Raw genomic sequence first — 16,443 nt, forward strand, 5'->3', positions numbered from 1 at the left:
TCCCTGTTTGACAGAAACAATTATCCTATCCATAGATGTTGGTATAGCCAAATTCTCCAATATTGTCCATGCACTATTTAAATACCTCCATGTCTGAGAACGGCTTGGTGTGTTTGACTAAAACCAGGGCCTGAATTGAGTCACATACCCTTTGAGAAAAGGGCAAAAATTATATATTTTGTTCGCTTTATATTTTGAAATAAATACATAAACCGTATCCAGATTATATCAAGCGTTCTATAACAATGCTTAACTCGGTGATGCCTTATGGTAGAAACAAGCTCTAAAATGCCCGTGAAAGACGTGACTCCGATGCATTGATTCCCCACTATGCCAATCTGATGTTCAAACTTCAGCCAATAATATTCGAGGATATTTTCTTTTTTGAAATGACTTTGCTATTCTGTCCCTATTAATTGAGCTTTTCTCTTTCTGAAAATATTTTTGTTTCGCCTAGGGTGGAAGAACGTCCAGGACCGACCCTGCATGTGCAACATGCACCCACTGTTACACAAGCATTTCGCTACACCCGTAAAAACATCTGCAAAATATGTGTATGTGACCAATACAATTTGATTTGAACAGACCTTGAGGTCGTCAGACACGTAGCCATGTTAAAATACTCCAAACCAGAAGGTGGCAGTAGCTTTGCACGGCAATGCATGTCTGTGTGTTGTTTAGTTCATGGTCTAGATTCCAATGTTAGCTAGCTCCGCTGTTGTTGTTATTTTGTAGAAAGCCGTTGTTGATACTATCCAGATGGCCACAACTAGATAACTACATAGCAAGATGACGAAGAAGCACTTTAATTCGATCTCCATAATTCCACTACCAGCCCATCGCTAGCTAGCTAACATTAGCATATTCGCTAGCTAGCACAACATAGCTAGTTTGCTAAGGACAATGCTCCCGAGTGGCGCAGGCACTCGTCTCAGTGCTAGAGGCGTCACTACGGACACCCTGGTTCGAATCCAGGCTGTATCAATTCAATTCAAGGGCTTTATTGGCATGGGAAACATGTGTTAACATTGCCAAAGCAAGTGAGGTAGACAACATACAAAATGAATATATAAAGTGAAAAACAACAAAAATTAACAGTAAACATTACACATACAGAAGTATATATCACAAACTAGCCGTGATTGGGAGTTCCATAAGGGCGGCGCACAATTGGCCTAGCGTTTGGCCGGTGTAGGCCGTCATTGTAAATAAGAATTTGTTCTTAACTGACTTGCCTAGTTAAATAAAGGTACAATTTAAAAAATGCACCAACTCGGTAGCTGTTTCATGGAAAGCAATCCATTGTGATTTAATTATGTAATTACTAGCTACATTGGTTAGCTTCCTTGGAATTATTTAGTGTGCATTGCTTCTGTGCACTTAGCTACTTACTATCCCATATTGCATATGAAGTGTGACTGGCTCATGACATTTAACCGTGTATGTATGGAGAATGTCATTTTTTCAATTTTGTTGTCACTCCTGTTTGCTCCCCACGTTCATGCTCTCTGGTTGGCACAAAGTCAAGTCATTGTCCACTGACGAGCATTGAGATTCTGACAAGTAGATAAGACAGGATCGTCGCTATGGCGTCTACACGTAGCAGGTACAGCATTTGTTCTAGCAAAGACAAAACGGCATCCCACTGTAATAAGTAGCAGTCTATCGTTAGTGAGATTATCAGTGTGTTTCATGCTGAAATTCAAATGTAATTTTATTCAACATTCGTGAAACACAGTGCACGTGAAGCTAGCTGGAAGGTTTTCGGCAAAGGATTTCTGTGCGCGGATAATGTCCAAGAGGGATAGCATCTGTGCATCGCGACTAGGTGGTATCCCAAATCTTTCACTTCCTTTCTTCCTGATTTCATACCCGGATATGCAGTATTATCTCGGTATATTTTATACAATGTGAAATCGCCACAGTAAATGATCAGATCTTCACAATATATTGGGTTTAGTGGTCGATTTGGGGACCAGTGTTTCCGCTGCAGTCATTTAGCCACGGAAAAATTGTCGCCACGCCCTAAAAACATGGACCCTGGAATAATATTTCTGCCCAAACGCACTTTGAAGATGCTATAACAGTTCACATTTACTAATGAATAGAATAATCCGACAACCCCATAGTAGAATAGTTTATCTATTTACCTATCCGGCTTGTGTGTTGGATATGAGAAATATTCCTCTCAAGGCGCATTCATTTTGCAGAAACATCCAAGCAGTCAATGCACAACAATTCTTAATGCAATCTCGAGAAAACAGCAGTTTTTAATAGCCTTTGTTAAAAAGATGGGGATATGCACCATTTTAAAGTGTTTAACCGTGTCATGGTTAAGGAGAGGGGAGAGTGGAGCTAAATGTAACACAGTACCTTGGGGTAAAACACCACCCTACCTACAAAATATTTCTGGGGGACTTAAAAAATGGTGAGACTGATTACATTTTTAGTTGAGCAAGAGTAGTGGCAACCAGGGAAAATGTTTGGAAGAATTGTGGTTTCTGTGAGAAGTACAGGCAAGGGACATGTTACCCTGGCTGGCGGCATACTACCAAGTTACCCTAACAGGTAGGCCGAATTTCTATTCACTGTGTTTATTACTTTTTTGGGACATAAAATATATCAATAGGATGCTAACAAGTTAAAATATCACATTTAGCTAATGATTGGCCCAATAGGGTAAATGCAGATGAGCAACCCCATGCTTTAGCCTATTTATTTGTAGCCACTATTCTGCTGCATCATCAGTTGGGCTACAGGTGATAATGCATCTTGCTAATAGCATACCTGATAATATGGACCATGCATAGGCTATATGCATTGTCCAAAATATGTATGTTATTGGGCTCATTTCAGTTGGTGGAAATTACATTTTAGAATTGTATTTCCATTCATTTTGGAGTAGAATATCCTTTTTAAAATGTCAGCAGAACTGAGCTTCTCAAATATAAATTCTCACCTTGGACTCCCCTTCACCCCCCACTGTCTGAAATCAATTATGTTTTCCTGTAGGTCAGTCTGTGCTGTCAGAGACAGGCCAAGAGAAATGGGGACAGTGTGACCAGAGCTGCAGATGTCATCAGACAACTCCACACCAGGGCAATGACAAGAGAAATAACATGCTTTCACCTTTTTCAATAAACTTAACTGGACTTTTCATCCTGATCTTTGACATATTTTTTGGAATAACTGTTGTGCATTTTATGTATTTTGGGGGGGAATTGCTCAGCCAAGGATTCAGGTGGAAGAATGGGAAATGCAGGCATGAGAAATTAACATTTCTCTTATATACCATTGTTATTCCTTTGTTAGTTTGAAGTCTGATTTATGTTGTTTTTAAAGTAAAAAAAATTCGGCTTTTCATGGTTTTTCATCCGTTTTCAATAATGGCTGCTGTGACTACTGCTAGTTAGCATGAGGACGAAAACATCAGTTTTCTGGGGAAGTTAGTATGGATGCACCGACGATATGACATTTTTGGCCGATATCTGATATTTTCCTTTCCAAAAGGAATCCGATACCGAAATGTTACATTTTAGCTATCTTTAAGCGTTCTAGTATAGTTAACACACACACATGGACGCAGTGTTCTAAGGCACTTTATCTCAATGCAAGAGGTGTCACTACAGTCCCTGGTTTGAATCCACGCTGTATCACATCCTGCTGTGATTGGGAGTCCCATAGGGTGTCGTCCGGGTTTGGACAGGGTAGGCCTTCATTCTAAATAAGAATTTGTTCTTAACTGACTTGCCTAGTTTAAAGAAAGGCCACACACCACACTGACCAAAAAGTTATTTTGTTGGCATTTACGTATGTCCCCATTACCAGTAAAACATAATCAAAACCTATTTATTTCACTTGCTGTGCTGTTTCGTTGTCCAGTTGTTTCATTCTCAACCAGGATTGCATCATATATGTCAAGCAGTGAAGTTTCAGCTCTTTCTGTCTGTGGTCTCTTCCTCGGTGCGCACTGTCACTGTTGGGCCGATGCAGGTGTTTTTTTTATAGCTAATATCGTCCGTTTCGATAGGCATCCCTAGAAACAACAATCTTTCAATCTTCTTAACGTGGCAGTGTGGATAAAGGTACAATTTGGAGGACAGTGGCATATCGCATCCCTGCATTGAGGTATGTTTTCCGACCCATGTGTCGCACCGGCTCCACAGTGTCTTATTGTAACCATGATTGCGTTCAGACGAAAGTGTCAACAATCGCAAAGGTAGGGTCGGTATCTTCTGGCAAACCTGACATGATGGATAGTTGTTTTCTGGAAAAAGTTGGTATTGGGTTATTTCATCCAGCTTGGTTGATTTTTATATTTTATTATTGTTTTAATTGTAATGTAAAGTGTTCTTCCTGTTGTGAGACAATGTTTGTACTCAGGGCACCATTGGGAATGCGACCCTGGTCTCAATTGGGCTATCTTGAATAAATGCCAGTTTTAAAGTGTTTAGTGTGAAATCTAAATAATTTTGTACAAACATACAGCTAAACTGATGAGAAAAAGACCAGCAAATGTAGCTAGATTAAACCATATTAAAACACTCAACTGATCCCAACAAAGACAGGACTTCAGTTGGGACTAGTTTGTGGACCAGCGGATGACTTGCTGTCCACTTTATGTAACAGTGGTCTAGCGTTGCGGAGTGATCTTCTGAGTGTCTTGACAAGAGAAAGCAGTGAGGACAGCTGACATCGAAAAGGAAAGCAGATCCACATAAAAAATATATAGCTAAATATTTAAAACCCCATGCAGATTCCCGAATCAACATAAATCGAGCAATCATAACCTGCAAGAAGCATGGAGAGGAAAAGGTGGGGTTGTACGACTTGCTCGAATGAGTTGTAAGAAGGACAAGTAGCTAAGTAAAAGACGGTAGCTAGCTAATGTTAGCTGGTCTGCAGTAGAGAAAGCATGTCTCTAGCTAGCTAACATTGTTTCTCGATGGAGTAGCCGAGACGTTAGCTAGCCACTAAAGTAAAACATCACCCACTTAGGTAACTGTGTACCAAAATTGCAAATGATCAGTGTCTACATATTACGTCAAATTTGATAAGTAACCATTAGATAGCGAACGATAAGTCATTGATTGCTAACGTTAGCTTGCTAGCAAACGTCAGCTCCCCGCACATTTGACAACAAATTAGCAAGTAACGTTAGCATCAATAGCTTTCTGTTACAAGTCTTTGTTTAGATTTGTGTAAATTGATTCCGATTATGTGGACGTTGTACTACATTATTATGGGTGCAGTGCTGCGGGTTACCCACGGCAGTAGCTAGCTAACTTTCATTGTTTACTACTATGCAGGGGTGAAAGTACGGCGGTCAGGTGCGGCGTCCCGGCAAAAATAAATAGTGGGGGTACGCCGTACCGGTAAAACGTGAACCTATCACAAGTAATACATGCCCAAACAACTATAGGCTATTACACAATTATTTAACAATTCTGCCTGTCAGCCCCATGAGCATTTTCGAATTGACTGGAAACTGGGTGTTATACTGTCCATATTGCGTTGTGGTTTGAGGAGAACGCTTATATTCAGTCAAGGCCGTGTTGAGTGGCGGACAAGGCTGAGATTAGTGGCGGAGACCGAGGCGTGCGAGGACAACAGTGAATGCGTCAATTGAGACTACAAGTGTAAGCCTAATGACAATCGCAGAATGGCATTACAATACACGTAGGTGTTTTGTAACAGATGTCTCGTCCGCTGGTGCACAGTTGGTTTGGATGCTGAAATTATATTGTGAGCGGACGAATGTGCGCAGGTAGCCTACAGGAGCGCATTTGTTAAGTGATTGTTTGGCAATCATATGAAAACATCTGGCTGGTTGTGTTTATGCCACATTAAAAGGCATAGGTGGCGTGACCATAATGCTAGTTGAAGCTAAGCCTTCCCTAAAGCGAATTGAATTAAATTGGCAAAATTATATAGCCTAATTAGCTTCTATCTATACCGAAATAAATCAAATAATTCGAAATAGGCTACTACACCAGAAAGCATGATTTGGCCACAGAGGATCATTAGCGCATTTGAAAAAACGCTGTGGATTGTTTTAAATTGCATAGCCTACAGTCGGATAGATGATTGTTGAGTTGCTACTGTCAGTGAAACGCGGAGACCTAGCCAGGCATATCGCAATATTAAACATCACAATCGCGGAAAAACCGGTTAGAAAGCAAATGGATATTGCTGTAAAGAGATGCCAATGAAAGACTCCAACCTGTCTTTTAGGTGTCAAAATTCTTAAAACTGAATTGAGCAAACAGTAGCCTATTTTATTGGCACCATCGGCCATATCCCTGGTGAGTGCGTATTCACTGTCTTTGTCATTGGGTTTCTTTTAGATAGTAATTTCCCCCTCCAGGTTAGATGGATGTTGAATTGTATTTCGTAGGCCAATTATGAGTCAGGCATAGTTTTTGATATTTTTGACAGAGTAGGCTACCCTGTAATTTTTAGGCTACCCTGTAATAGTGGTTAGAGCGTTGGACTAGTAACCGAAAGGTTGCAAGTTCGAATCCCCGCGCTGACAAGGTACAAATCTGCCGTTCTACCCCTGAACAGGCAGTTAACCCACTGTTCCTAGGCCGTCATTGAAAATAAGAATTTGTTCTTAACTGACTTGCCTAGTAAAATAAAGGTAAAATAAATTTAAAAAATTGTAGCATTAAAGAAAAATGTGCAGGCACTTCGTGTCCCATACCAGTAAGACATTAAATCTACTTTCACCCCTGCTACTATGGTTGTTTTGCAGGCTGAGGTTTGTGAATTAGGCCCATTTGTAGTCTTGTCAGTGCAACACCACTGACCTCCACAATAGGTTTGTGCCTCTTGTACCTGCAGGTTTGTGCCTCAATTCATTGCCTATGTTTTTTGTTCTCCTGATGGCCTGTTTTCCTGCACCTTTAGTGACCCTGGAAAGCGATTCCTCAGCAAGCCCCAGCTAGCTCGTTACCTGGGCAACACCATGGAGGTGCACGCTATTGACCCCCGTGCAGGAAGGATGCTAACGAACAAACTGCACAGGAACAGGCACAAGCATCGCTATGACAACAACAACCATCAGATCAAGGTGAGGGAGTTTGAGTCCATGATCATGTGTAATCTGTTTGAACATTGAACTATGATCCCTGACCTGTTTCTGTCTGTGTTGAAGGTTAAGCCGGACCTGAACACGACCCTACCAGTCCGACAGACCGCATCCATCTTTAAACAGCCGGTCACCAAGGTGACCAATCACCCTAGCAACAAAGTGAAGACGGACCCCCACAAGGCTGTCGACCAACCAAGACAGGTGAGTCCAACGATGCTCTGCGCTTATTGTTTGTCTTTTATCGATACCGTAATGTTATTTATTTCATTGCTGCCATATGGTTGGTAGATGAAGTCATCTGCTCTGGCCTAGTCTTTGAAAACGTATTATTGCAAATTGGGATGAGTCACTCGATTTATCAAGCTGACTTAAATGTCTAATGCAGCTGTTTTTATCTCAATATCAAATCATTTCTGGGTAACAATTAAGTACCTTACTGTGATTGTTTTCAATTAAAATAGTCAAAAGAAACAAATAGAGTAATTTCTCAATAAATAATTTTGCTAGGAGTGGTCTGAGTGAGAGTCCTCATTGGACGAGCATAATGGGAGGGCTATGTAACCTGAACTAGCTGTTAGAGGTTTTCCATAAATTATGAAGCACATCATTATGTGATGCGTTTAAAGTCAAATGGCGAGCTGTTTACCCACTGTTTGTCCTCAGCTGTTTTGGGAGAGGAAGCTGAGTGGTCTGAGTGCGTTTGACATTGCAGAGGAGCTGGTCAAGACCATGGACCTTCCCAAGGGCCTACAGGGTAAGTACACACAGCAGAGAGTACTTGAGACTCATAAACACATAAAACCAATGTTTTGGGATATCTGACTCTGTGAATCTCCCCCCAGGTGTTGGGCCTGTGTGTTCAGACAAGACCCTGCTCTCTGCCATTGCCAGCGCCCTGCACACCAGCCCCACACCCGTCACTGGTCAGCTGACCGCAGCCGTGGAGAAGAACCCTGGGGTGTGGCTCAACACCACCCAGCCACTCTGCAAGGCCTTCATGGTTACCGATGACGACATCAGGTAAAGTACACACACAACTCAGTGGTCTGGCTCAACAACACCCAGCTACTGTTGGGCCTTGTTGTTAAAGGGATATTTCACCCAAATCACAAAATGACACATTGGTTTCCTTACCCGGTAAGTAATCAAGGGACAAGGTATGACAGCAATTCATGCTTTGGTTTAGTTTGCTGGCACTGTTTCCACATTCTAACGTTTTAGCATTAGTGACACAAATCCCAGTCATGGGATTGATATTAGCATTTTTTACGCATCATGTCCAAATCATCCGAAATAATCTCTGATTGTGAAGCTCAACATTGTTGCTTATAGATGAATTTAAAATGTGTGAAAAATGTGCCACATATCATGTTCAAATCATCAATAAGTGACAATGTTGAGCTTCACAATACATTTTAGATGATTTCGGATGATTTGGACATAGTGCTTAAAAAATGCTAATTATCGGTCCCGTGATTGGGATTTGTGCCACTACTGCTAAAACGTTAACATGTGGAAACTGTTCCAGGCAAACTAAACCAAAGCATTGGATTGCTGTCATACCTTATCCATAGACTGCTTACAGGGTTAGGAAACCAATATGCCATTTTGTAATTTGGATAAGTATCCCTTTAAGCTTGCCACGAGGACTGTCATCCATCCATTGCTCCCTAACCCCTCTCCTCTCTCTCCCTCTGGTGTATGTAGGAAGCAAGAGGACCTGGTCCACAGTGTGAGGAGGAGGCTGGAGGAAGCTCTGATGGCGGACATGTTGGCTCACATAGAGGCCTCCACCAACGAGGCAGACACAGACGCTCTGAAGGAGGAGCAAGCCGAGCAGGATGACAAGGAGGACGTATAGCAGAGGTAGAACGTAGAAATGAAATAGCTAGTTACTTTGCCTTTAAGAAATGGCCTAGGTGTGGGTTTGTTAGTAATACTTTGTAACGAGATAACCAGGGTAGCTAAAGTCCGGAATTTAAACGTTTACATAATTCTGTGATTACCGGTTGTACCACAGACAAAAAAAAAACTATTGATTTACTTGCAATCATTTTTCTCTCTCCTACAGGGTTGGTGATTGCGACAGAGAGCTGCCTGGAGCACAGTATTCTACCCATACACACACCAATACACATACAGGACATTCACCAGGTTCTGACTAGCATCTGTCAACATGAAGGACCCTCTCTCGTCTACGTCTCTCTGAATTGTTGTTGACTGTCTTCAAGACAATCTAAATATATTTTTGACCAATTTAAATGTAATTTTGAATATTTTTTTTAAGCTCTTAGACGAGGCTTTGACGTTCAGAGTTCAATTCACTCATTTTTACCCTCACTAATTGTATGGAATGTGGAGAAGTATGTATGGTGCTTTAGGCAATATAGTCTTGCCCTCTTGTGAAGACAAGTTTAAGGTTAAAACACAGTGTGTGTGTGTGTGCGCGAGAGAGAGAGAAGTGTGTTTTTGGGAGGGGGAGAGAGTGATTGTGGGGCACCACTCGGCCCATTCCAATTTCCCATCTGGTACCACTCAGTATCCTTTGCCCAAGTGGAGAATTAGTGAGTGGTTAGAGGGGTGCATATTGGGCAAGGGACCACCTGCTGTAAGATGACATTTGGAGGCTCAAAATGGACTTTGCAAAAGACTACCTGTTTCAGAAGTCAGTCATAGATAAGCATGCATCATGATCTATTATGGCTCTTGTTATCTCTAACTAATAATTGGATTCTGTGTTCTCCAAACTGTCTTCTGGACGGTCATGAAGAGTGGTGCTCTGCACAGAGGTTGAACAGGCTCTCATGTCTCAAACTCTCCCATAAGTTCAAAATGGTGCTAATTTAGTCTGTTCTCATCTTTCTAGATGTATTTGCTTTCATGTTACATTGATGATCTGTCAATAGGTGCGACGGCTGACGTAGACGGCTACTCTGAAATAGTTGCCTATTTGGGATTTTGTATTTTTTGTTGTTGAAATCGTTGCTGTGTGGCAAGTCACAATTATGCCATAGTTATTTAACATTGGTTGTTTTTAGTAGGTTTTAAATGCTGACATTTTTCCCTAAACTTGTTCTTGATTTGAGTTCTGAATGGGAAGATCATACACTGTCAGAATGATCCCTCCATGTAAATTGTTCAGATTATGCTTTATAGTTTAAAAAAAATCTTTGTTTCTATAGAGGGATTTGTTACCATTTTCTCTTGAAATTTGAGGTCAAACATCAAGCAATTAATTCTGGATGATTTTTTTTTTTCTTCATATAACTAAAATAAATGCTAACTCTTTTGTAATTTGTGTATTGTGTTCTTTTAGACCAGGGGTATTCAACTCTTACCTCCAGAGCCTGCTGGATTGCTGTTCTACCTGATTATTAATTGCACCCACCTGATGTCCCAGGTCTAAATCAGTCTGTTATTTGGGGGGGAACAATGAAAAATGCAGTGGGACTGGCTTTGAGGTCCAGAATTGAGTTTGAAGGTTTTAGACACTTGGCTTGTGAGAGCAGTGGACGACCTGGAGAAGATTCATCACGAGACTTGTGTGGTTTTGTAGGCCACCTAGCCAGTCTCGACGTCAGGGAAGGGCAACTGGCGGTCCCCCTTTTTCAGGCCTGTGGATCAATTTCCACAAACAAAACAAAAACATTTTATTTAGGAACTCTGTAGGGGTCTCAATTTACTGTTGAAAGTTAGAATAGTAGAATACACAAGGTGAAATTTGGTTGTGCATCAGCAGTTTTTCCTCTTAGGTTGGTCACTGACAGTCACTCGGATAACATTTTTTAGATTGGTAAATTAGTCTAGCCAGCTATGTAAACTTGCATCAATCATGGTTAGTCACTCATTAAAAACATCAAACATTTATCTCTTCCCCATGGCAAAATGAGTAGAATTAAATGATACTGAACAAAAATATAAATGCAATAATTCTGTAGATTTTACTGAGTTCATATAAGGAAATCGGTCAATGGAAATGCATGTATTAGGCCCCTAACCTATGGATTTCACTTGACTGGACAGGGGAGCAGCCTTGGAGGGCATAGGCCCACCCACTTGGCAGCCAGGTCCGCCAACTGGGGAGCCAGGCCCAATTGTACACTCCCTCAAAACATGCGAAAACATCTCTGGCGTTGTGTGAAAATTAGTGGCCTTTAATTGTCCCCAGCACATTTTTATTTTATTTTTTCTCTTAAATATATTTTACTGTGACCTGCTGCTGACTGTCAGGCAGTGAGGCAGGCTGTTGCTGAGTGAGTGAGTGGTGGGGAGAGCCAAAGGGGTGTGTGTGTTGATAGCACTATAGTTATTGGCTGAGTCACTTGATTGAGAGGAGAGGGAGCAGCACGCATGCTCTTTGTAGGTAGGCTATTTAGATTGTCATTATGGAGAACTATTTCCAACCCTTTTTCCATAAAACATTAATACGCTAGAACTGATACACATCATTATAAACTGGGTGGTTTGAGACCTAAATGCTAATTGGCTGACAGCTGTGCTTATATCAGAACATTTATTTTAACTCCTCTAATTACGTTGTTAACCAGCTTATAAGGTACCTCGGGGGTTTGTGATATATGGCCAATATACCACGGCTAAGGGCTGTATCCAGGCACTCTGCGTTGCATTGTGTGTATATTCTCATTTTGACTGGGTAAAGAAAACGGTATCAAGCGAAGTGCTTTATGCATGCTCGTTATCATTTATACATGTTTCCTCCACTCTAATTTTATACAATTTCCTTTTTGTTCCAGTTTTAGATATTGTTGTCCATTCAGAACATTCATCTTCACCAAATTGACTTGACCCGCTGCTCAATTCGCATCCACTTCCGCCATCTTCTCCTAATCCCGCTCTGTTGTTCTCTACCACCAACAGGTAAAAATAGTGCCAATCAGGGTTGCCAGGTCAAGCAAAATGTATAGCCCTATGACCACCCAAGAGAGGAGTTGCCATATTTATACAATAAACCATTTTTCAATGACGTTATCGAGCCAATTAGGAAGGAATATCTCAGTAACTTGTAATGACGTTGGAAGCAAAATTAGGGTTTCCTCAAAATAATAACAATTGCAAGCTATGACATTGAATTATTAAGGAATATGAATATGTGGCAAGAGAAAATATAATTTACCCTTATTAAACACGCCAGATCATTGTCCATCAATGGATGGCGATTTAACTCGTTTGACTGCAATAAGGCACAAGGGGGATGACACAAGGGCCAATATATATACCACAGCTAAGGGCTGCTCTTAAGCAAGACGCAACCCAGAGTGCCTGGTTACAGCCGTGGTATATTGGCCATATTTCACGAACCCCCAGGGGTGCCTTATTGCTTATAAACTGGTTACCAACGTAATTAAAACAGTAAAAAGTAACATTTTGTCATACCCGTGGTATATGATCTGATATACCATGGCTTTCAGCCAATCAGCATTCAGGGCTCAAACCAGGTTTATAATTGTAAATATATTACATTTGCGCATGTGCATAACTATAGATAAATCTGACAGGAGAGTTTGAGAGGATCTCGAAATCTCTGAGCAAGAAACACTTGGATGAAAATAAAAAAAACTAATGTTAGGCTATTTTCTGGCAATTGTGCTGTTATAATGTGCCAGATGTTAAGACTACAAACCGTTATAAATGGCCCATTTGTGAGATTGACTTTCCATTTCAATAGGCATAGGCTACAGACTCAAATCTGGGTTTATGATTGTAATTACATTTTGCCATAGTTTGCTTAGCTAAAGGCAGGAGCTTCTAGCCCCTGATAGGCCTACATCTCATTTCAGTGTACAGTAGCCTAGACAAGATGTGAACGATTTAGCAGCTTGCTTAGTTCAAATTAACAGACTAATTTTTTCAACATGAATAACGAGGTGATTTTGAAATAAGAAAGTGCTTGTGTTTCCCAATAGCCTGCTGGAATAGGCTACTGAGGATGGGGTTATAATTTCAATCACTGAATTAAATATATATAATATGTCTATGAACTGAATATGCTTGTCAACGACAGCTAGTGAAGCTGGCTGAGAGAATGCACTAATCCATCACATTTTCTCACAGTAAAGTGTAACCTGTGTGTTTGCTTGTTTACGTCTGTCTCCTACCCTGTTCCCTTTAACTCTGCTCCTGTTCTCCAGGACCTAGGGGTTCTGCCCAACACCCAGACGTAGGTCCACCTCATGTCCTCCATTACCAACCACCCTCCAACTTTTCATTACATCAGCTACTGTTATTGTCATGTTGTCATTATCTGCTAAAAAAGTGTTCTTGCTCTATCATACTGGGCACTTAAATATGTGAGATACAGAGATTAACGAAAAACTCTAGCACTGCAAACACTCAGAAGAAAAAGGGCAGCAGTGCCTGGACTTTGCAATCTCCCTCTTCAAGTCCTCCTTCAGAGATTGGCTGCCTGTTGCGAACAAGTGACAAACAGAACCTCCCACCCACACAGCAACCACCTCCATATTACACACCAGAATTCAGTATTTAAGTCTATGATTGCCATGTGAGTGTACAACAAAAATCTGTGAAAATAAATGAATGACACAGCTCTATCAAAACAATATCAACATTTATATATTCAAATCTTAAATATTGCCAGGTTGGTTTTCACAGCTGTTTCACAAGGTGTTAATTATTCTAAATTGTAAGGTATCCTTTGATGGTATATATTAATTCCACATTATTCATTGTTGTATCCTAGGACCTACAAGTGATGTTCTGAAAGAGCTGCAAAATCTGGACCCCTACAAATCAGCCGGGCAAGACAATCTGGACCCTCTCTTTCTAAAATGATCTGCCGAAATTGTTGCAACCCCTATTACTAGTCTGTTCAACCACTCTTTCATATCATCTGAGATTCACAAAGATTGGAAAGCTGCCGCGGTCATCCCCCTCTTCAAAGGGGGTGACACTAGACCCAAACTGCTACAGACCTATATCTATCCTACCCTGTCTTTCTAAGGTCTTCGAAAGCCAAGTTAACAAACAGATTACTGACCATTTCGAATCACACCATGCCTTCTCCGCTATGCAATCTGGTTTCAGAGCTGGTCATGGGTGCACCTCAGCCACGCTCAAGGTTCTAAACGACATCATAACCGCCATCGATAAGAGACATTACTGTGCAGCCGCATTCATCAACCTGGCCAAGGCTTTTGACTCTGTCAATCACAACATTCTTATTGGCAGACTCGACAGCCTTGGTTTCTCAAATGATTGCCTCGCCTGGTTTACCAACTATTTATCTGATAGAGTTCAGTGTGTCAAATCGGAGGGCCTGTTGTCCGGAGCTCTGACAGTCTCTATGGGTGTGCCACAGGGTTCAATTCTCGGGCCGACTCTCTTTTCTGTATACATCAATGATGTTGCTCTTGCAACATTCTCTGATCCACCTCTACGCAGACAACACCATTCTGTATACTTCTGGCTCCTCCTTGGACACTGTGTTAACTAACCTCCAGACGAGCTTCAATGCCATACAACTCTCCTTCCGTGGCCTCCAACTGCTCTTAAACGCAAGTAAAACTAAATGCATGCTATTCAATCGATCACTGCCCGCACCTGCTCGCCCGTCCAGGATCACTACTCTGGACGGCTCTGACTTAGAATATGTGGACAACTACAAATACCTGCGTGTCTGGTTAGACTGTAAACTCTCCTTCCAGACTCACATTAAGCATCTCCAATCCAAAATTAAATCTAGAATTGGCTTCCTATATCGCAACAAAGCATCCTTCACTCATGCTGCCAAACATACCCTTGTAAAATTGACCATCCTACTGATCCTCGACTTCGGTGATGTCATCTATAAAATAGCCTCCAACACTCTACTCAACAAACTGGATGCAGTCTATCACAGTGCCATCCGTTTTGGCACCAAAGCCCCATACACTACCCACCATTGCGACCTGTACGCTCTCGTTGGTTGGCCCTCGCTTCATACTCATCGCCAAACCCACTGGTTACAGGTTATCTACAAGTCTCTGCTAGGTAAAGCCCCGCCTTATCTCAGCTCACTGGTCACCATAGCAGCACCCACTCGTAGCACACCCTCCAGTAGGTATATCTCACTGGTCACCCCCAAAGCCAATTCCTCCTTTGGTTCCTCCTCTTTCCTTCCAGTTCTCTACTGCCCATGACTGGAACGAATTGCAAAATCTCTGAAGCTGGAGACTCACATCTCCCTCACTAGCTTTAAGCACCTGCTGTCAGAGCAGCTTACAGATCACTGCATCTGTACATAGCCCATCTGTAAACAGCCCATCTATCTACCTACCTCATCCCCATACTGGTATTTATTTATTTATTTGGCTCCTTCGCACCCCAGTATGTCTACCTGCACACTTCATCTTCTGCCGATCTACCATTCCAGTGTTTAATTGCTATATTGTAATTACTTCGCCACCAAGGCCTATTTATTGCCTTAACTTACCTCATTTGCACTCACTGTATATATACTTTTTGTTTTCTTTTGTTCTACTGTATTATTGACTGTATGTTTTGTTTATTCCATGTGTAACTCTGTGTTGTTGTATGTGTCGAATTGCTACGCTTTATCTTGGCCAGGTCGCAGTTGCAAATGAGAACTTGTTCTCAACTAGCCTCCCTGGTTAAATAAAGGTGAAAAAAAACAACAACAAAAAACAATAGATAATTATATATATTCAACCACAAGGGTGTACTAATGAGCTATGTGAGATAGAAAAAAGTTAATCATAATAGAGGATTACTGAAATGATATTATTTCAGTGTAGATAAGGGAAGGGCAGATTAAAATATAAACATGACAGCCAGACAAGCCACTGTATGAATCAAACGGACTTGCATATGAATGGAGGGGAAATTAGTTGACTTTGATCTGTAGGGTAAGTAACATTAATGTGTCATGCAGATTACAGTTTTTTTTGTGCTATTCATGTTTTAATGTTAACAAGGTACCCAAAAATGGTTTGAAGTAAGGTTTTCATTTTATTAGCTAAATGAAACTTGGAACGTGGAAATCAGCCTTGTTTGAATAGCAGGGATGAAAATAATGTAATTGTAATGATCTCCAAAATTTGAATCATTATAGGTCATCACACCGCTGACATTACCATGGACGCTAATAGTATATTGAAACCCATTGAGACACTTTTTGGCTGGGGGACATTATTTGGCATGACAGGCCCCCAAACGGCTAGGGCCGGCTCTGACTGCATGTGTGGGCATGGAAGTGGGTAGGCTGTGGTCCCTCATGGTGAGCTAAGATTTTTCGTGGCTCCACCCCTATCAAAGTTGCCCATCCCTGCTCTAGGTCAATGTGAGAATCAGAAATGGATAGCAATCAATAA

At 41.3% G+C, this 16,443-nt stretch overlaps 1 protein-coding gene and 1 long non-coding RNA gene across 3 annotated transcripts; both read left to right on the forward strand.

Annotated features, from left to right (window-relative positions):
• Nucleotides 1-655: 655 nt before the first annotated feature.
• On the forward strand, nucleotides 656-3,159 carry LOC115101721 (uncharacterized). The gene is made up of 2 exons (XR_003859345.2): nucleotides 656-2,568; nucleotides 3,013-3,159. It is a non-coding gene; the product is annotated as an uncharacterized LOC115101721 (long non-coding RNA).
• An 880-nt stretch (nucleotides 3,160-4,039) lies between these two features.
• On the forward strand, nucleotides 4,040-10,390 carry LOC115102719 (methyl-CpG-binding domain protein 3-like). Of its 2 annotated transcripts, none has more exons than XM_029622957.2 (7): nucleotides 4,040-4,128; nucleotides 6,913-7,075; nucleotides 7,160-7,297; nucleotides 7,760-7,850; nucleotides 7,939-8,116; nucleotides 8,804-8,962; nucleotides 9,168-10,390. In XM_029622957.2, exons 2-6 carry the CDS (start codon nucleotides 6,971-6,973, stop codon nucleotides 8,955-8,957), a joined length of 666 nt encoding a protein of 221 aa, XP_029478817.1. In that variant the 5' UTR covers nucleotides 4,040-4,128; nucleotides 6,913-6,970; the 3' UTR covers nucleotides 8,958-8,962; nucleotides 9,168-10,390. The 2 variants fall into 2 exon arrangements, with proteins under 2 accessions (XP_029478817.1, XP_029478815.1); XM_029622955.2 differs by lacking the exon at nucleotides 4,040-4,128 and adding an exon at nucleotides 4,648-4,815.
• Nucleotides 10,391-16,443: the final 6,053 nt, after the last annotated feature.

This window comes from Oncorhynchus nerka, linkage group LG20, assembly GCF_034236695.1.
Source record: "Oncorhynchus nerka isolate Pitt River linkage group LG20, Oner_Uvic_2.0, whole genome shotgun sequence".
Classification (NCBI taxonomy): domain Eukaryota; kingdom Metazoa; phylum Chordata; class Actinopteri; order Salmoniformes; family Salmonidae; genus Oncorhynchus; species Oncorhynchus nerka.

Coding starts and splice junctions, on each gene's coding strand:
- LOC115102719 (XM_029622955.2), top strand. Junction 7,851..7,938: donor CCTTCCCAAGGGCCTACAGG/GTAAGTACACAC, acceptor ATCTCCCCCCAG/GTGTTGGGCCTGTGTGTTCA. Junction 8,117..8,803: donor GTTACCGATGACGACATCAG/GTAAAGTACACA, acceptor TGGTGTATGTAG/GAAGCAAGAGGACCTGGTCC.